Source organism: Mus caroli, unplaced genomic scaffold (genome assembly GCF_978045245.1).
Source record: "Mus caroli unplaced genomic scaffold, Mus_caroli_1 scaffold_20, whole genome shotgun sequence".
NCBI lineage: Eukaryota > Metazoa > Chordata > Mammalia > Rodentia > Muridae > Mus > Mus caroli.
The window spans coordinates 16,504,970-16,526,804 of record NW_028227275.1 but is presented as its reverse complement, the minus strand read 5'-3'; the positions used below and the strand labels follow the sequence as shown (position 1 = coordinate 16,526,804).

Here is a 21,835-nt window from a genome sequence, read left to right as displayed (position 1 = left end):
AATGGTGGGGAAAAGATGCCTTGGGAGCACCACAGAATGGAAAGGGAGGACCATGGAGAGGAACAGGGACTCTGGGAGCTCGAGGTCATGGTGGTGTGTCCACTGGGATGGGAGCTTTATGGGAATCTATCCTCCCGATCCCCAGCTGGGACGTAGACTTCACACAGCGATAGTGTTTGGCCTTCACTCCCTGGATTAGGCAGATGTAGGGAGGGTAAGACCAAGACCTGAACCAGTATGGTTTAGTCAGAACTCTCTGGGCCAAGAGTAGACATGTACACTTTATCATCAAGAGGATAGTTGTCCTGCATCTCTAGAATTTTCTCTCTGGAAAGAAGCAGTACAAATGACAAGGCCAGAGGAAGGTCAAAAAAAAAAAAAAAAGCAGGATTGTCGCTCTCACCCACAACTGTAAGGAAGAGGCCATTAAAGCAATTACTGAATCAGACGACCACCATCCAGATCCAGCATCATCACTCAGCCCATGTCACCAAGGAGACACCATCAGCATCATCTCACCAAGGAGACACCCATTAACCTAATCTCTGAGACATACACTATGAATAAAGAGATGCAGATATGATCAATGAACACAATAATTCACACTGCCACCCAACAATACTCAAATTCCTCCAACCCAGTCTTACAGGAAGAGCAGTCACCTCAATACAATACCACAAACCAAAACAAACCTCAGGCCAGTTGCTAGGATGCGTCCACACAATGTCACACACGCTAACCCATAACATAATTCCAGCTCTCCATCCTACAGGGTACCTGCACACAAAGGCAGGGGTGAGCTGGCCCTTGGAGCAGTGATAAACATTGCTAAGACATACAAAGGTAGGGTCAGCATTGAAACGCCCAACCCTCAGCACACCCTGCAGAATACAGTCAGAGCTACAGTGTCCCCAAGCTCAGTACAGCTGCCAGGACAGAGCACCGCCTCCTGTCCAGCAGGTGGACGTATCTAGACCATCACTTCTGATAAGGCCTCAAGGCTCTGGTTGCTACTAAAAGAGTAAACTGTCCCCAGAGCCTGCTTCCCGAGACAGGACAAATCAGCTCCATCCTGGCTGGGATTTAATAAGACCTCGCTGTTATGGGAAATGACAGAGCTGCAGGGACAGAGGGGACAGGTGGGGGCTGGGGGAGCTCTTCAAGCTGGGTGCAGGAATTCCCCTCTGACTCCTGCCTCTATGGCTGTTTGGAGCTGAAGCCCTCTCTTGCTGGGTGTTCACTGAGTATCGATTCAGTCTGCAAGCAATTTTAATATTTCTTCAGGGACTTTCCAGCAACAGCACAAGTCATTAATTCACCCTCCCAAATTGCTTATTCAATAGCAGGAACATGGCTCCTGAATAAAGTCCCAGAATTTATGTGACTTGCACGAGTCAGGAGGTCAAACAACTGTTATGGAGCGAAGTTAAAAATCCAAATAAAATATTGACACTTTTTTGGGGAGGGGAAGAGAGGAGGCCAAGGTATTTAAAATAGGTTTTTGTTGCAATGCCTCCAGGATAAAGAATGGAAGGGAACTGAAGACAAGTTGGAGTTTATAAAATCAATGGAATTTATTGCACATCTACTTGGCATTTAATAATTCTCTCATTTCCACATCCCCCACCCCCATCCCATTCTGGCCGCAGACAGGGAGATACACAGGTATACAAATGCACATTTATGCACATCAATACTGCCGCACGGACTGATATGAAAACGGGATTGTGATGTGCGAGACTCAGGCACCCAGAATAGGGAACATCAATGGGTTTCACTGTAGCTGAGTGTGTTTAACAGAAGCAGGCATAACTTGGCAGATATTCATGAAGCTGCTTTTGATAAGTATATTCACTGTTATAAATCTTGGATCAATGCATTAGATATGAATATAAAGATGTGCTCATCAACAGAAATAGTTTCTAAAATGTAGATGCCGCGAAACATCTATATGCAGGATCATCATGGGACTGTGTACATGATTTGCAAGCTATGGTTTGTTTGTAACATGGACACGATGCTTATTAAATAAGCGATGGTCTATGCATGGGAGACGAAAGCATGTTTCAGATCACAGCCACATGCAACCCCCGCTAGTCACCTACAGATGTTCGCTCAGTTGTCCAAATCATGTATGTGGGAAGATGAAGAAAATCGTTCCTGCTCAAATAGCTAATAGACACAAAGCATTATTAATATAGAAGTTTCCAGAGGAGATCATATTACACAGCCCTCAGATATTGAAGTCACAGGCTTGGGACCAAAGCAATCTGATATTAAGAATGTGACCTTGGGTGAGCTGCTTAGCCGAGCTGTTGACTCTAAGGTAGAATAGAGAACACACCTATTTGATAGAGCCGTGGTTCGGATTTGAGTGAGAAAGTGCGTTGTGTACCGTGTCTCTTTTATAGTGAATTCAAAATAAATGATAGGGGCCTGCAAGGTGGTTAGGTAGGTGGAAGTACCTGGCTGATGATCTGCATTCAACCCCCAAACCCTAGTCAAAAAAAAGAGACGCTGGTGTAAAGAGATAACTGACTCTGGCAGCTGCTCCCTCTGACTTCCACACTAGCATTCCACACAGGAATAAATAAAAGTAAAGACTTTAAAACAAATGAGAGGTATGACTTTAACTGCTATTCTATGTAGCTCTTCTAGTGAGGTCTAGACGTGGATCTTGACTTGTTTTTGGTAAGACTAACTTTTTCTAACAAGTGGCTAGTGGAGTAGACTCTAACATGGGACATCCATGTTTAAATTCTGGCTCTGTTAGAGGGTGACTTAGGCAAGTTAGCTAATATTTCCGATCTCTAGTTTCCAGATTAAAGGGTAGGGATAGTAATATTCGTAAGTACCTACAGGTACTTCACAGGTGCACAAAGACTAATTATTATTATTATTATTATTAAGACAAGATTTCTCTACATAGTTCTGGCTGTTCTAGAGTTCACTAGGTAGAGTGGGCTGGCCTTGAACTTGCAGAGATTCGCCTGCCTCTGCTTCCTGAGTGCAGAGATTAAAGGCACATACCACAATACTCTGCAAGAGTTACATTTTAAACTCCACATAAAGTACTTCTGACAACGCCTGGTACATACAGAGCATATGTTAGCCCACAGTAGCCCATAAGCTCCTTCTGTTCCAACAATATTAATAATGTGATAGTTATTAAGTTCTTACATTATAGCTGGTCTTGTTTGTTGCTAGATGGTAAGAAAAAGAATTTATGACATTTGTCTTTGCTGAAATGAGTCTCTGGGAGGATTCAGCATAAACTGGGTAAGCCACGAAAGAGTTCAGCTCTGTGCTGGGCCCTGAGGGGAAAAGGGGAACAGACAAAGGTTGACTGGAAAGCTATGGGGGCAGGAGGCAGGTGGGAAAGATTTTGAAAGCTAGCTGAGAAACTCAGACTCTATCCATAACAGGAAGAAAAAGGGGTAGGGTTTAGCTACATCCTATTCTTTCAGGACAGAGATGGATGGATTTTTTTTTTTTTTTTTGAATCTGTGAGTAGCTGAAGTGACAAGGGCTAGAGGCAGAGAGGCCAGGCAGTCACCAGAAAGCCCAATGTCCCTGCAGGCTTCCTTCTTCTTACAGAGGGATGTCAGCATGCTTATGGAGGAGCAGGGATGACAGACACAAGCAGAGGGGAGACTTACTGTAGTAGTGAGCCTATAACTGGACCAATTACCATTATATCAGGCAGTCCCTGAGCCACCAGCCTCTTCCAGGCAGGACCATGGGGTGAACAGCTGGTAGACCCCAGCTTCAGCCAGAAGCCCTGACAGATGAGGGAAGGGCCAGTAGACAGGAGGAGATAGTCTGGTCACGCGCTGGCTTGGCATACACTACAGACTGGTTTCCAAATGGTTAGTTAAACACATTGCCCCTTAATTTTTAAACCTATGCATATCTTGAAGTAAAATCAATCCATATGCTTACCGTTCATCACAGAAACCACCACTATTGCCCCCTCGGGCCAGCCCCATGGCCCATCTAACCTGGTAAATTGTGTCTGGCCTGGGCTCCCAGAGACACACAGTGGGAGGGTTATTACCTTCAATGCCAGTCTTAGAAGGCTGGTGCAGGAAATCTCATAGTGTCTAGGCAACAGCTAGAGGTCGATCATCCTAGAAAGTTCAAGAACTATTTTGAAAACTTGAAATGTGTTTTGTTTTTTTTTTTTTTAACCTGGAGTTTAGTCTCTACAGAGAATATGATAAGTTTCTGGAATTTTGGTGGCTGCTGGTTGGAGTCGGATGGTGGGCGGTGTGCCCTGAAATTTGAGTAAGGGGCCATCTCCATGCACTAGGAGCACTCCTGAGTCTCCTACCCCCAACTAGCAGGTGCTTCCCACACATCTTGGGTCATCTTCTCAGAGTATGGAATTCAGAATGTTTAATTTACCAAGAGCAAGGAGAGACTGAGGGGTCTGCATTTTAGCCAACAGCCCAGGGGATTCTGATGCACGGAGCTCCAGGGCGGTCATTTGAGGGCACCCTTCTGCGCAATTTCTGGAAGATTTGCCATTCTCAGAGCTTAAGCATAACTCCTAGCCGAGTGTACCTACAGTCCATGCACGGGGGAAGCTGAGGCAGGAAGAATAAGAATATGAGACAAGCCTGAGCCACACATATATTGAGTTTAAAATGTGAGCCTGGGGCCAGGTTTGGTGGCGCATGCCTTTAGTACCAGCCCTTGGGAGGTGGAGGTAGGTGGATCTCTGAGTTTGAGGCCAGTGTGAGGTCTACAGAGTTAAGTCCCAGGACAGCTAGGGCTACACAGGGAAACACTGTATTGAAAAACCAAAAAGAAAAACAAAGCCGGGCGTGGTGGCGCACGCCTTTAATCCCAGCACTCGGGAGGCAGAGGCAGGCGGATTTCTGAGTTCGAGGCCAGCCTGGTCTACAAAGTGAGCTCCAGGACAGCCAGGGCTATACAGAGAAACCCTGTCTCGAAAAAACCAAAAAAAAAAAAAAAAAAAAGAAAAACAAAACAAAATGTGAGTCTGGATTATATGAGCATCACCACTCTTTGTCTCAATATATGGATATATAATATACATATACATACATACATACATATACACATATGTATATATATATATGTATTTATATATGCAAATCTAAGAGCTCTTGACATCATGAAAGGGAAGACCTTCTGTTCTAGTTGGAATGGCCTGTTCTCAGCTATAAAGAATGGCCTGACTCACCTCACTGGTATTCCCATTGTTTAAACTAAAACCCACTGAACGAGCCTGGACAATACCTCTTAACTATACAAACGGCAGGAGAGCCTACCAAGGGAGCGTGTGCATGGAGTGCCTCAAAGTGGCCACTGGGAGGCCAGGGGCAGAATGTCCTGAGGTCCTTGTGTAGAGAGAGAGTAAATCTCAGTCTCCGATCTATGTGAAGGGGCTACTCAGTTCCATTAGGCCCTCTGGGGTAAGCACCCTATCAGGAGACGTAGTAGCTCCCTAGATGATCTATGACATCTCACTTGAGAATCTGCTAGGCGAAGTCCCAGGCTAGCTCACCTCAGGGATGAGCTGGGGATACTTGCCCAACACGAGCACTGCTCAAAGAGTGGAGATGAAGCAACCACCTGCATTTGTTGGAAAAGCTATCCTTTGCTGAAGCAAGTATAGTTTGTTTTTTTAGAATGATCCAACTTATAATAGCCAGGCAGCTTAAAGTCACTGGCAGAGACCCTACCCTCTTATTGGTTAGCTGGCTCAGTGGCCATACAGCTTAGCTAGCCTGAAACATTCCCACCCTGCTTTACAGATTGCAACCCGGGGATTCGGTATGTTCTGTAAGACTCTGGAGTGGAGCAGTCTACACTGGTTTATACATGAACGTAGGGCGTGGTGTCAATACTTGACATTTTACTAGTAAGGCTCTTTGAGCAAAGCAATGATATGACCAGGCTTGGGGGCAGCCTGCTGTTCCTTGAGGAAACAATTCCAAAGTTGGGGGGACAGCCGGCTCCAAGCCAGTGAGCAAGATTCCATGAGGACACTCTTGGAGATCCAGTCTCTACATATTCTCAGCAGGTGGCTCCAACAGATGTCATTGTTCCCACATTCTGGTGAGGAATAGTGAGTTTCAGGGGAGCCTCTTAACCTTTGTTTCTAAGAGCAGACTACCAGGTACAGAATATAGAAGCTGGTGAGTCAGTGGTTTCGAAAGTCTCCCAGGCAGCAGTAGACCTGAGTAGTTGATGGTATGGGCTCCAGGATTGGTCTAGTTGAGTTCAAATCTCTGATTTGCCACATGTGAATAAATGGCTTATGACCATCTGGAAGATGAGTTCCTGGGGGGGACGGAGCAAACGAAATGTTTGAAGTACTCAGACCATTGCCTCTCACACAGGAAAGATTCAGTTCCCAGTGCTTTTTAATCACTCGAGCCTTGTCTGAGGAAGCAGCTCTCTTGGTAATCCTGACCAACCTAAGCTTTCCTACTTCCAAGGTGAGCTGTCTGAGGTCATCTCAATGCTAATAGGACTCCTTTCTTGTTTCCACCTGAGGGGAAGTTTTTGCACACCATTTATTACCATATAATATAATACAATATAGTAGCATACATAACATAACATAATATGATGGGTAGGCTAACTTGGAAACCCTGAGGCAGACCGTGGATGGATGGATAGATGAATAGATACATTTGTACTAAGTATACATACATTATATCATTCTATTGATTTGTAAAAAGTTCCCGGTCTGCCTGGCTGTAATGAGATTTTTGAACTTTGCGTGGCGATCAATGAGAGGAATATTATTGGCCTAGAGAATTGATATACCTGCTCTCAGTGGCTTGTTCTGCTCCCAGGCCAACCCGGCCCCCCAGGTGTACGATTCCAGCAGACACTTAACCTTTTTTACAGTGTCATCAGGCTAAAAGGAATCTAATAGTGACACAGGACTTGTGCTCAGCACTCTGCCACTATTGCTTTCCTGTCACAAATAATTTATAGCCTTCTATTTCCATCCCCGAGCCCTGCACCCCAGCCCTGCCTCTCCCTTTCCCCCAGCTCCCAGGAATCGATAAACTCACAGAGCCATAGTGGGACTTCAGGGTGCAAGGAGATGGACAGATGGACAGAGAGAGAGAGAGAGAGAGAGAAAGGGGGGCAGAGAAAGACAGAGATGAAGAGACGGAGAAGACAAACAGAGGAAACAATGGGAGAAGGAGGAGAAGGAGGCAGAAGGATCAAGTAGGAGCCCGTGTTCCCTGTGGAAGGCTGAGCTATCTCTTTGCCAATTTACGTGGCTTGCTGTGATACTCACACACACCTTTGTCTGTCTCACAGAGGCCCCTGAGGCTGCTCTGTTCTTCCCAGCGGAGGTCTTCTGGGAATTTAACAAAAAGAGGAAGTGACCTTACCACCTGCTTCATCCCCCTTTGCTCTAAAGCCCCCCCCCCCAACACACCTGCCACCGCCCGAATCCTCTGTGGTCCTTCCCAAAGCATGCAGATAGAACTTGGTCCAGTCCCCAGTCTGTCTTCCCAGAAGTCTTTCTGACTGCAAGCTCTGTGACCCTGCTGGTATGCTTCCCTCTCCCCTCCGTTTGTTTCTTCGCAGGTAGTACTCTCAGTGATCCAGTTGGGACGTACTGAGAAGGGAGGCCTCCTGCCCGTACCTGGCTCAGCCCTTAAATGGAAAGCAGCTGGGCACAGAGGTCGCCCACAGGGATAATAACACAAGTATGAACATCATTATTGCAGCTAACGTTCACCAGCCAAACATCCTACTAATCACTTTACGTGAATTATCCTTCTTAATCCTCACCACGGCCATACGAAGTACACAGTAGTGCTATCGCATTTTACAGATCAAGGAAGGAGAGATGTCCAATGCCAGGAAACAGAGCTGGGATCCTGACTCAGGTGACCGAGCCTGGAGTTAAGTCCCAAATCCTCTCACTAGAGCAGGTGTGGTTGTCCAAACCTAAACTGCTATCACTGGGCACCTGGGAGGCAGGAGGGTCAACTTTGAGGTATTTCTGGGTTATATAGGTGAGGCCCTATTTCAAAACAACAAACAAAACCCAGAACAAATCAGGGTATAGAGAGATGGCTCAATGGTTAGGAGCATTGGATGCTCGTGTAAAGAACCCGGATTTGCTCCAGGGGGGGTCCAATGATCTCTTCTGTCCTTCATGAATGCCATCATGTACAAAGTACACATACTCATATGCAGGCAGATATGCATACACATAAAAGAAAACAAGTAAATCTTAAAACAAACAAAACCCTGCATTCCCTTAGCTGTACAAAGCACCCTGGGGAGACACTAAGATCCCAGTAGTCCCTGTTTGGGCGCAGGATAAAGTACTGAGCAGGGTGAGGTCTCACTGACACGAAAGAGGAAAGAGCATCCAGTGTTGGCAAGCCTGTTTGGATAGGAAGGGGGAGTCCTCCACGTTGGGGTGAGCACAGAATGTAGGAGGGATATAGATAACTAGAGGGTTTTCACCATCCTGAGTCTTAAATTCCCTATGGTCAGCTCCGGGATCTGGCAGGTGCCTGATGCCTGAGGTCATGGATGGACACCAAAAGCCATAATAACTCATAGCAGACACCCTGCCCAACTTCTCTCCCATGCACCACCAAGCTGCTGTCAAGGCATAGCGATTTTCCATCACTAGACGCCTCAGCTAAATCTGTATCGGTGCCTCTGGGGTCAGAGGCTCTGGTAATAAAGATAGGAACTCCACCAGCCAGTCCTGTTATCTGTGTCCCCAGTCCCAGCCCTGGAACTCCTTAGACCAGAACCTGTCAGCCTTTAAGCAAAGTCACTGCAGGTCCACCAGACCCTGGAAGCTTGTGTGGGAGCAGCTGTTTGGCATCCTTCTAGTCTTTCTTGAAGGTGAGGCCATATTGCTCTCAGCTGCCGTGGTCTCCTCCTCCTGACTCAGAGACTGCAAAGCTGCAAACACTTCTCTCTGAAGGTCCACTCGTGTCGGATTAACTCTGTCCCGGTCCCTCTACTCTAGTTCCCCATTATTCTTCCCTGCTCTGCATCTTCTATGGTCTCCCTGGCAACCTCACTCTCTTCCTCTTCTCTGGTACTCTCTTTCCTGCCCTGAATCATCCTTCCTACATCTGTGGTTGCTGGGCCACCCTCTGACTTCCACACTACGGTCATCTTTTAGAGCCCTTCCCCCCTCCTCCCTGCGCCTCTTCTGCCAGGATCCTGTTCCAGCTGCCTGGCTCAGATGTTTCACCTCAAAGTCACTAATGGCTACCCTGGTCCCCAAATATATGTCTCTTTTTATTCTCAATCCCTTGCACTCTTTGATGTCACCATTGGCACTGTAGATTAAATCTTAATGTGTCTTCCTCAATCCACTTAAGTCAGACCACCTTGACCTACACTGGTTCTACCTATGGCCACTACCACAGCCTACCATACTGTTCCATGCCTTTTACTAATAAGCTCCTTCCGGATGGACCAGCTATGCCTGGACTTGCCCATCCCAAACATCCAGAGCCAACATCACACTTTCCTCCTACACCACTCACCTTCCTGCATTCCTATCCTTCAGAACGTCACGTGCCACCGAGCCTCCAGTGACACAGGAGCGTTTAGGGCCATGGCTCACTCAGGTTAGTTATGGAATCCTGGCTACTCTTCCTTGCTTCTCTGCTTTCACACTCTCGAAGATGCTACGCTCTTGTGAGACCTGCTTGTTATTACCTTATGCCTACCCGTTACCTCCCTGGGATCGATCACTTTGGCCATGTCTCCTGTAGTTTGAGCACTGCTCGTGGCTTCAGACCTCTGAGGATTGATTCTCATGTGACAAGGGAAGGTGACAAAGTACCAGAAAGGCACGAGTTTCGGGGATTGAATTGGGATGCCGCCCTAACCGGTAGTGTGGTCCTAGGGAAGCCTTAACCATTAACCTTTGTCGACTCTGGTTTTCCATCTGCAAAATGAAGATGATAGCAAGTAAACAAGTCTTATGGATTATATATAATAGTGATGTGCAATGTTTGAATGAGTGGAAACTGGCTGCTTGTACCACCGGATGCAACCTTTCGGCCTTACTTCCTCTCCCTCCTCAGCACCCCTCCCCTACTTCTGGCTGTGGGTCCAGGCACCAACCCCTACCTTGTGTTCCCCCTTGGCTTCCCCACCAATCTTCACTCCCCTCCAGCACCTGTGTATAATGCTCTCCCCCCCCCCCCCCCCGTTATCTTGTTCATCTTAGAATCAAGTTAACTTTTTCCCCCTGAGACCTTGGAGATGCTGTGTGCCTGTGAGCCTTTTATTCTTAAGTTGGAAAAAGGAAGGACAAAGACACAAAGTGATTAATGTGACTTCTTAATGACAGGAGCCAGCACCGTCCTTGTCCAGCCTGGTGTACTTTCTACCACCTTCCGTGCTCCCCGAACTCCTCCATTCTGCTCTGCTCTGCTTTGGGTCCTCCTCCACAATCACTTCTTCCTTCAGTTCCTTAGCTTCAAGGATGGGCTCTTCCTCTGATACCAGCTGCCCCATTGCCCTGGGATACTGTCTTAGTCAGGGTTTCTATTCCTGCACAAACATCATGACCAAGAAGCAAGTTGGGGAGGAAAGGGTTTATTTGGCTTACACTTCCATACTGCCGTTCATCACCAAAGGAAGTCAGGACTGGAACTCAAGCAGGTCAGGAAGCAGGAGCTGATGCAGAGGCCATGGAGGGATGTTCTTTACTGGCTTGCCTCTCCTGGCTTGCTCAGCCTACTCTCTTATAGAACCCAAAATTACCAGCCCAGGGATGGTCCCACCCACAAGGGGCCTTTCCCCCTTGATCACTAATTGAGAAAATGCCTTACAGTTGGATCTCATGGAGGCATTTCCTCAACTGAAGCTCCTTTCTCTGTGATAACTCCAGCTGTGTCAAGTTGACACAAAAATAGCCAGTACTGATACCTAGCATTCTTTAAATGTAAATCCCCCCTCTCAACTTATCAGCATTGGAAGAATATGCCTGTATAAGTGCCTATTTATGTGCCTATAACTGATCAGTCAAAGCGAAGGCCCAGTGACTTACAGCTTGCAACCGACCTGGATGGGAGATGTGAACTCAGATTTCTGTGGGGAAGAACAAACTGAGCTGGACAAGGTGGGAGGCTTGGGGTTGTAGAGAAAAGCATTCCCCAGTTCCTGGGCTCGGTCTCTTGTGCTAAGCTTTTCTGGACTCTTGCAAGGCAGGTTTACTTCTCCTGGGAAGGTTTGATTTGTTCCTTTATTTCCTGGGGGTGTGTACAAGGCGCTCCTTAGGTAGTCCCATAAGAAAAGAAGTCCCATGAGGAAGTTTTGACTTAAGCAGGACCCGTAGGAAAGAAGTGGAAGCTGTAAGCTAGTCAGATGAGGAGCAGGTTGTGTGAGGCCTGGTGCCTGGCAAAGGGACTAGGTGATGTTTGTTGTGGAGTTATCTGTGGCTCTTTCCCTGCCCTTCTGCCTTCTCTCCTTGCTGCAATGTGTGAGGAAGCCTCTTCCCTGGGCTCTGGAGGATTGTGGTATGGTCCTGGTTGGAAAGCTGGCTAAAAAGACCTCCGGACCCAGAGGTTCCTTGTACTATACATATCTACATGTGACTGAGGAAGGAAGGTAGACCACTAATCCAGGTTCTTGCTCTTAGCCCCACGCTCCCAGAAATAAGGCTCAGACTCAAGACATATTTACAAAGACCGTGGCCATATAACCAGGCTCTTCTCTGACTAGAGTATAACATAAAATATCCCATTTATTTTAACCTAAATTCTACCATGCAGCTGATTACCTGTGCTCAGGTAACATGTGTCTGGCTTGTCACATCTTCCCAGGTAATTCTCCCCTGCCTGGCTCTATCCCTGAATTCTTTCTGCCTCCAGGATGTCCCACCTTCTATTCTATACTTTCCTGCAGGCCACAGGTTTTTTTAATTGACAGGTGATGCATCCATACAAAATACAAGATACTCTTTCTGCACTCACCCCTCAGAAATGGAAAAGACAGTTTTCTACTTGGCTGTGTCCTAATCCTTGCTGCCCAAACTCAAGCTGCAGTTCAGTTTGGCGCGTTCAGGGCACCAGAGAGCGCAGACCATCCCTGCCTAGAGCTGTGCTAAATGGATTGCAGAGCAGACAGGAGGGAAGCGTGGGTGAGGGTGGGAAGGCAGGGGCAGGTAAGTGAGGACAGGGCTGTGCTGGGCAGGGTCCTTTTGCCAGCAGGAGAAGCCTGGGCCTGGCATGTGACATATGGCATGTGGCTTGTGGCATGTGGCCTGTGACAATGTTGTGGATGCTTTTGCAGGATCATCCGGACCAAAGTTCAGCAGCCTTTCCACCCAACGCCGGATGGGGCAGGGACAGGAGTGACTGCCCCTGGCCACACCATCGGTAAGAGAGCCCAGGGAAGGAGAAATGAACTTAGAAAACATAGCCAAGCCCTGGGAACTGCCTAGTCCAGGGAGACCCAGGGCTGTCCATGGTCCACACTCACTCCTTTCCCTCCTAGGGTCTCTCTGGTGGTATTAAGTTCAGTGCCTCCCACCCGGCCTCTCCAGTCTGTGTCTCCCCTCCCCTTCCTTCCCCTCCCCTCCAGCCCCCCGCCCACCACAGCCACTTCTCTTTGAGCTTTCCACCAGCCTCTATCTGATCTGATCTCCCTCTGTATCCTTCCTTAAGTCCCACGCTCTTTCGTGTTTACTTTTTTACTTCATTTTTTTTTAGAAAAACTATCTGTTTTTAGAGGGGGTGGTGGGATGGAGAAGTGGCTCAGCAGTTAAGACCGTGCATTGGTCTTACAGAGGACCTAAGTTTGATTCCCAGGACCCACACCAGGCAGGACTCATGTGCACATACATTTTTAAAGTAGATCTTTTAAAAAAAATGTTGGCAAGGAAGGATGGAACCCCTTACGCATGATAGGCAAACATTTTTCCCTGTTACATGCCCAGACTTTGATCTTTCTCTCTTCTTCCCATCTCTCCCTTCCTTCCCAGTCCTCTTCCCTCCCTTCATGAGTATGGCTATGGAATTGTCTGTCTGTCTCTCTCCATCCTTCCTTCTGGCCTCTTTTCTTTTGGCTTGTTTCCTCTTATCCTTTGGTCTCTGCCTCATGTTCTCTGTTGCTCTTTGCCTCTTTGGACCTCGTAGACCTCCACGGGATCTCAGAGATACAGCCAATGCCTGCCCAGAACTCCTGCTGCAACCTTCACTAGAGCACACACACACACACACACACACACACACACACACACACAGGGGGAGGGGAAGGGAGAGGAAGAGGGAGACACAAACACAGAGAGGGGGGAAGGGAGAGAGGGAGAGGAACACACACACACACACACACACACACACACACACACACACACGCATGCACAAGCACTGACTTCCCCTTGGTCTCCTTCCCTCCTGAGCAGCAGGAGATAGAATTGACTGGTCCAGCACTGGCTGGGGTCATCAGGAGCCGTGTTTCCCCAGGCCTGGATTAGTGTGCTGGAGAGAGGGTTGTACTCAAGATACCTGAGCTGCTCATAGAAGAGAGATTGGGTTCACTCATTGGTTCCCTAAGAGGGAACTAGGACCTTCTCCAGTGATTTGAAGACCAGTAGCAGCTGGGAGAGAGCACTGCTTCCAGAGGACATTAAGAGCAGCTTGTGCCTCCCCAAGCGTGGGAGTAAGATCGTAGGGAGCCCTAGACTTTAAATCGGGGGGCTGGTAAAGACTCCACCCAGGAGACAGAGAAGCAGTGAGCTGGGGTTGGTTTCAAAGGATTTGCTCAACCTTTGGATTAGGTGGCATTGGAAGAGAGGGGTTCCAGAGGGCACAGTTGGTCCTGTGCTATCCAGAAGGTCATTGAACTGCTTTCCAGTCAGATAATCCTGGCAGTCTCTGAGCCTATACTACATCCATCTTGAGGGGAGGAGGCTTGAGGAACCATAAGTGCCATAGGTGGCAGAGGAGGCCTTGGTTGACCAGTCACCACTTTCCCCAGGCTGGGCTAACAGCCTGCAATGTCTGTCTGTGGGAGGGATTCCTCCCTCAAGCCTCAGTGGAAGGAAGAGGATATGAGTTCCTTGTCCTTCCTTCTGCCCTCTGCGCCTGTCTGTCCCTGCCTGGGGCTCCAGTCTCAACTGCTCTCCTGATAGTGTCTCCTCCTTCTTCCATCCAGTTCCCAGCACGGCCTCCCCTCCTGTTTCCAGCGCCTCTAACGACCCAGTGGGATCCTACTCCATCAACGGGATCCTGGGGATCCCTCGCTCCAACGGTGAGAAGAGGAAACGCGAGGAAGGTAGGAGGAGGGAAGAGCTCTGGCTCCCCGCTTTGCATGCTTTGTCCTTGGACTCTGAGCTCCGGTTTCGGCGGGCCAGCCTTGCAGCTGCTCTGCTGTGAGATCAGTTTTAGCATGGGAGCCTAGGTACCCCCACTGCCCTGCTGGCTCCCGGAGAGGGGGAGGGAGGCTGCTGGTGGGGCCACCAGCTTCACCATCTGCTCAGCCCCGATGGTCTCACCTTCTGTGGGGACTCACCCCAGCTGTCCCTGTGGGATGCCAGGGGGAGTGGCATCAACTGTTTATCTTGAGAAGGTTGTAGAGGTTGAGGAGACAGCTGGTACCTGACCCAGGGACGAAAGGCCAGCCTACTTTGGCCTCACTTGATCTTTGTTAGAAGGTAGCAGCTGATTCCGTCATGGACAGCCCTGAGGTCCTTTCTCTGTAATACCTGGACACGGCTCCCACTGAAGTCACTTGAGGAGCCAGACCTGGGTCCTCGAGATGCTCTTTGTCATGACAGTGGGCACCATTCTGACTCCTACTTCTCCTACCTCTCCCTGGGCCCTCAAGGGACAGCCAGTACCTTGAATAGCATAGACCCAGAAATGAATTAAGAGGGGGACACAGGATGAAAGAAAATTAGAAGAGAGACTGGTAGGTGTATGCATGGGACAAGGGGCTTTTCAGAAACTGTTTCTCCAGTGATGCATTGTGACCAGCCAGTTTTCTTCTGGTGTGTGAAGCCTGGGCACCCAGATGAACACATACCAGTACCTCAGTCCTGCTTCTAGCTCTAAGTCTCTCAGGATCTCAGCTAGGGAAGGAGTAACTTCTGGTCTTCGCAGGGTGTATAAGAGTCTGAAGAGAGTTTCCATAAAATAGAACCTAACAGCTAGATGGTGGTGGTGGTGCACGCCTTTAATCCCAGCACTCAGGAGGCAGAGGCAGGCGGATTTCTGAGTTTGAGGTCAGCCTGGTCTACAGAGTGAGTTTCAGGACAGCCAGGGCTATACAGAGAAACCCTGTCTCGAAAACAAAACAAAAGAACTTAACAAAGATGAGCATTAAAGGGAGTAGTGACCATATATTCCACTAGCTCAAGGTAGTCACAATTTGACCTATTGTCCTATTGTCCCAGCACCTCAAACAGGCAATGTCTCCTTCTCCCCTCCTCAAAAACGTTATGGTTGGACAGTAGATTCTGTGAACATTCCAAGCATAGACAAGCTCTTCTTGAGGGCTTAAGGAATAGCATCAGAGACAAAGCTGACATTCCTTGAGCTGCAGTCTGGATTCTCCAGACCCAGGCAGAGGGAAGACAGCATATGAGCCTTGGCCTCCAGCAGAAGGGACAGAGTGCAGGAGAAACCTAGTCCTGGCAAGACAGTGATGACCTGGCACTGGCCTCCTGCCAGAAGCCCTAATGGTCTCGTTTCACAGGGAAACAGCTTGTCTGGCTCTATTTCTCCTTCTTCCAAAATATCCAAACCCATTTGGCTGCCACGGCCTTTGCCACTCACTAAATTTCATTGTGGTTGTTTTGGCGGCAGCCCCTGATGGGCAGGGGGAGGCAACCGGAGAAGCCCTAAGCCCCAGTTCTCCCCGGAGCTTCTGACATGTAGGCCTCAGCCAAGCTCCCTGGCACCCCGAGTGCCTCGGTAGATTCTGCCTCAAAGCCTAAGGGTTTCTCTTTAGCCACCTGCCTTGTTTAGAATGTGAGGTGTCCAGGGGGACCGGAAGGCCACAGGAACCCTTCTGTGCTCTCCCTCATTGGACTGAGGCTGGCGTTCTGTGTGCCTTCTGTTGCCTGAGCTTTCATGGGTGGTGAAGGGAGGCTGGGGATACCCAGGGCTGGGCCAGCCAGTGAGGTCAGGGACAGGGTGTTCTCCCCAGTTCTTGCTTACATCCATTGTTTTTAGTCGGTTCAACTCAATGGCCCTCTCTGCTTGTCGGTTAGGAGAATAGCTTGGTGCAGAGGGTCCCCAAGCCAAACGAGATATGATTCTTGTCCTTAGGAAGCCTATACTCTAGGACATATGTTAAACAGTGTATCCAGGGAGTAGAAAGTCCATCAGACATGGTATAGTGGAGATCTGGCCATCCCTTTATAGGGGAAAAGAGGCAGGGAAGAAACTCTCTGCCAGGAAGCGCTGCTCTTTGAGGAAGGCCCTGGGTGATGGCTGAGGAGGCTGTTAAGGCCAGTGTTAGCCTGAAGTTCTATCTGATGCATCAAGCCTATGCACAGGAAGGGCAGGGTGGCCTTAGCAAGGATGTGCTGAGTAAGCAGAAGGGGAGCGCTGAGAAGCAAGCCCAAGTAGACAGAGTCGTGGGACGTGGCCAAGACTGTGATATGTGAGAGCAAGACTGTGATACATACGTGAGAGGGCGGGCTCTTCTGTATCCCTGTGTGTATCTGGGCAGGAAGAGATAGAAGCAGGGTTGACTTGGGGGCCTCCATCCTGGCAACACAGGAAGCAGCTGCAGTCTTCAGGTGAGGTATAGTGAGCCTCAGAGGCTCATCTGCTAGGCCTAACCAGGTTACAGGAAGCATCAGGAACTCCGCCACGCCCCCCCCCTGGGGGGTTTCTTGCCCTGTCTCTACTTTTTTTTTTTTTTTTTTTAAACCAACCCCAGGCCAGATGGAGCTGTCCTTTCTTTAGAAAGCTTTCTCCAACCACCATCCCATCCTTAACCCATGTAACCCAGAGGGGAAGGGAACCAATGGAGAGGAGACCACAAAGGGAGATCTGTAGGACTCCTCCCTTCCCCCACTCCAGAGCCTCCAAGCAGCAGGGCCCAGTTTGCATTAGGGAGCAGCTCAGATGATTAAGAATGGGGAGATAATTATGTGTCAAGATGATGTAGCCCAACTCTGCAGTCAGGCCAAGGTAGCAAAGCAGCTGGCAGGCCAGTCCCTGTCGTTGCTGCAGGAGGCGTCTCGGGTGCACAGCCCGTACGGTACGGACATTCAGGTGTGTCCTTCAACTCTCGGGCCAGGACTTTTGGGTACAATGGAAATTGATCTGAGGGACTGTAGGGTATTGAGGTGAGACAAGAGATGTCTATCCAGGGACTAGACCCCAGAGGGACAAGGGGATCAGGTTCATTTTCTCTGGGATAGTCCTAAATGTACCAGCTAGGTTGGCCCTCCTTTGACCCCAAGTGGGGTGACATCTCCCTAGAAGTGTCATATCTTGAGGAGAGCTGGATGTCCCTCTGCCCTTCATATTGTGGCCCATTCTTTAGCTCTAACCACCTCACGGGGATGGGCCCCAGCAAGGACTATGACTGCAGTGTGTCCCAGGCATTAGTGAAGGACTTCTCAGTAAAAATTACTGGTATTCACGCTGGTAACACCCAGAACGTTGCTGGCATCGGCCCTTGGAACGTGGATACTACCATCTGTATCAGTGGCATTCACATCCACGGGGGAAACTCATGAAGGGCCAGTCGGCTTTGACTCAAGGTTGGGTTGGGATTCCCAACCCATGGCCTGTGGGAGTGTGCAAAAACGCAGACTTTATTAGGAGAAATATGGTACTCAAGAAGGTTGGAACGTCCTCCTAGAGATCCAGGACCCCAGTTAGAAAGACCAGGGAGAGATAAGGAGATTAGCCTGAGGAACTTGGGGCACAGGCTGACTCTTAGCCCAAGGAGGAGAAATCCACGTCAATACCCTGGAAGCCTTCATTTCCAACCTACAGTTATAGGCAGGGTTATTAAAGCTTGATTCTCTGGGAAATCTAAGAAACACAGTTCCATGAATGTTCTACACCTTGGCTCCTGTGGCTGGAAAAACAGAGTGGTACCAACCTACCTGTCTATCATCAGACTGAGAGAGAAAACCCGAGGCTGAGGCTGCTTAAGTGTTTGCCTCGAAGGCATAAGGTCCTAGGTTTGACTCCCCAGCCTGGAAAGAAACAAAACAAAACCGACCACAGAAACCCCATGTCTTTTATCTTTCCCCTGCCTGCCACTGCTTTCAGCCACAGTAAAGCACAGAGAAGTTTTATAACTTGTCCAAAAATCCAAGTGAAGTCATATGATGAGAGTCTGCTGATCTGTGCGATGGGGGGGGGGGGCGCGCGGGGGGTGTGAGGGGGAGGGGATGTTGGTATGTGTGAGCTTTGCAGGGGGCATGATTTTGCATTCCATTCTTTAGGTACACAATGAATTGTGCAATGGGGTGGAGGCAAGCTGGTGCAGTTGTGTGTTTGCAGGCAGGGTAGGTTGCATGGTTGCAAATGGCCGAGGCCCATCACTGCCTGTCTTGTCACCCTTCTGCTTTGGAGGATGCTGCTGCTGGAAAACACCGATGGATTATTTCTTTAGTTAGTGTCCTCCTATGAGTCCCTAAGAGCACAGGTTATGCTTGGGGCACATAAGGAAACTGAGTTACAGAGACGATCAGCACTTGTTTAGGGGCCCTGGACTGAGACAAAAGAAAGGCCTGGCAGGGCCAAAGCCTGCACACAGCCCTGGCCTGTGTACACACTGGCTTTGAATCCTAGAGCTATTCAGCTGGGAGACCTTAGGGAAGTCATTTTATTGCCCCATCTCCCCTGTCAAATGGGGTAATAGCAACCCTTACTTCTTATAGAGAAGTTTCTAGAACATTATATGGCTAGAGCGGAGGTTCTCAACCTGTGGGTCATGACCTCTCCGGGGGGGGGGTGGTGGTGAAACAACTCTTTTACAGGGGTCACCTAAGACCTTTGGAAAACAGATTTTTTTTTTTACATTCATTATAATTCTTAACAGTATCAAAGTTAGTTATGCAGTAGCAACAAAAATTATTTTATGGTTGGGGGTCGCTACCTCATAAAGAACTGTATTAAAGGGTCTCAGCACTGGGATGGTTGAGAGCCACTGGCATAGAGGGTTAAGCCAGTTCCATACTGGAAGACAGATCACTGTATATCTAGGTTAAAAAAAAGAAAAGAAAAGAAAAGAAAAAGAAAAAGAAAAAGAAAAAGAAAAAGAAAAAGAAAAAGAAAAAGAAAAAGAAAAGTCTCCTTGGCCAGTGAAGATTTCACAAGAAAATTAAGTTGTGAGAGAAAGAAGTCTATTCAGACCTAGACACCCTAACTGCAGAGGGGTACCTTGTAACTCTGGAATAAGCTCATCTGGGAAGGAGCAGTGGCTGGCCTCACCTGTACAGTTGAGACTCCCTTTGTCTGCCTGTTCACTTGTTGCTCTGTGGTTATCCAGTGAGCCACTTGTCATTATTTTTAAAGCGTCAACCAGAGTTTTCTATGCATGAAACTATAAAAGTCCCCTCCTTTTTCGAATACAAGGCCCTGACTCCCCCTGTCTTTCTGTGCACACTTCTACTCCTACATGCAAGCTTGTTTATTTGCCTTGGAGAATATATTCTTGTTCTCTGAACTATATATTTATTTTTCTATGGTTTGTGCAAGGGTATGTGTGTGTAATATTGCTTTGAGATCTTTGGTAGTAAGGGGGTGTGGAATGTCAAATGCTGAGAATGCATGCAGTTTTCTAGGTGATGTGCATGTTTGGACAGAGCACTGTATGGCTGTGTACGTGCTGGCACCATTTTGCATTCCATTCTTTAGGTACACAATGAATTGTGCAATGGGGTGGAGGCAAGCTGGTGAGAGTCCAGGGAGAGTCCTAAGCCAGAACTAGACATGTTGAGTGTTCATGCTCCTAAGCATGGGCCTGCATATGATTTAGCCCCAAGATCCCACTGGTATTAACCTACATCTGTCGACAAGTCAGCAGACTGTCCTAAGCCCGCTCCTTGGAGGAAGTGGCTGAGCCCCAAGACTAGGGAAACTGAGGCAGAATTGCTTCCCATTCAGGCTGTGTGTGATTTGTAGCTTGGGACTTTTTGTATCTCTTTGAAGAGGGGCCTGGTCTCCCAGTTTGGGGAGCAGGGGTCTACCTGCTTGTCCTTCAGGATGTCTCAGTGTCTGTCTGTCTCTTATTTACTCCAGTCGAGGTATACACTGATCCTGCCCACATTAGAGGAGGTGGAGGTTTACATCTGGTCTGGACTTTAAGAGGTATGAGGGCTAGAGGGAGTACGGTGTGGGGGTCAAGGGGAATAGCTTGGGGGGTGGGTTGGCTAGAGAACATCAGAGAATGGCTCTGAGGGTAGATAGCCAACTGGAGGCAAAGGCACAGGCTCTCACCGGGAGCCCTAGAAGCTAACAGTCTCTGCACCTGGATCACCTCCGCCATGGGCCACCGCAGAGGTTTGGGGCTGAGGCCTGGTGGCCCAGAGGGTCAGCCACTCAGTGGATGGGGGCAGTTTTTCTAGCCCTTGGAAAAACAAAGAGTGGATCGGGTAGTAAAACAAAAGCAAAGGAGACCTGGAAGCACCTGACAGCCCTAATTCATCACGGCCCAAGTTTTTTCCTGTGTTCCCATTATATTTGTTTGTAAAAGTGGAAATCAATTTTGAAGGTAATTTTCTGGAAAGAATGGAAGGGAGGTGGGAGGGCCGGATAAGGCAGAGATGGTAAAAGGAAAAATTTAGGCCAGGCACAGCCCAGGGGCAGCTCTTGGCAAGGTGAAAGAAAATTGCATATTCAATCTCCATCCATGAATCTCCCTCACTGCTACCCGCCTCCTTCTTGAAAACAATGAAGGCTTTTTCCCAGCGCTGGGCAGGGCCTCCGTATCAGCCTCACTTTAACTTCAGGGTCATTAATTCCCTGATTATTGAAGGAGAAGAGAGGGTTGCAGCATCGTCAATTCCAAAGGCACCCCCATGTGATCAGACACCGGCTGAGATTGGGGGGGGGGACTGTGAGGTGAGGTGAGGTGCTTTGGAAGGGGGCGGGGAGAGAGGAAATGGGGGAGCCACCTGGACTGGGGGGCAGGAAGCCGGGAGGGTAGAAGAGGCAGTCATTACTGCATACCTCTGTTGTGTTGTTATTGCAAATTAAAAGTAGCATGTTCCACTCCACAGCTATCTTTGGGGAGGGAGGGGCACTGAGGGAGGTGGGGGATCTTATCATTGCTTCTTCAGCAGACCAGCAGTGGTGTCACCGTGTGAGGTGACATTTGAATTTACAATTCCGCTGAGAAAAGCCATTAATTCACAAATTAACATTTCTCCCTCTCCCTCTCTCTTTAACACTCTCTCCCTCTCTCACATGGATGTGCAAGCAATTGAAAAGACAAAGGAAATAGCCTTAAGGAAGAGACTTTACGGCTAGTCTGTCTGTGCTGAGATTGCTCCCCCTGCTTCCAGATAGATAAACCAATTACCTGAGCAGCTCGGCTCCTGGCCGCCCGTGATCGCCTCCTTTTGTAGGCTGCCTCCGTGGCTGGCTTACACTCGTGTATCTCATTAATGGAAACCAGGCGTGCCCTGGTCACCGAGCTCTTCCCAGCTGTCCTTTGGAGGAACCGTGGGAAGAGAACCGGTGGTATTGGAGACAGGCAAGGTGGATTCTGGGGAGGCAGAGAAGCTGTCCTGGCCCTGGATCTTGCTGTACCAGTAGGTTAGGGGTGAGTGTGCAGGTGAGCATGGTTGGAAAGGCTGGCTTGCTCTGACCTGGAATTGAGTGTGGACTGTCATCGAGAGACAGAGACTGTA

At 48.7% G+C, this 21,835-nt stretch overlaps 1 protein-coding gene across 5 annotated transcripts in view; it reads left to right on the top strand.

Moving 5' to 3' along the window:
* Nucleotides 1–21,835, top strand: part of Pax2 (paired box 2) — a 90,786-nt gene that overhangs the window by 29,882 nt on the left and 39,069 nt on the right. For 3 of the 5 annotated variants that reach the window (XM_029472889.2, XM_029472892.2, XM_029472891.1), the window contains exons 5-7: nt 12,295–12,380; nt 14,158–14,277; nt 20,223–20,291. In XM_029472889.2, the coding sequence (XP_029328749.1) occupies nt 12,295–12,380; nt 14,158–14,277; nt 20,223–20,291 (275 nt within the window). The remainder of the gene's footprint in view (nt 1–12,294; nt 12,381–14,157; nt 14,278–20,222; nt 20,292–21,835) is intronic. The other 2 variants (XM_029472896.2, XM_021151748.3) reach the window with 1 other exon arrangement.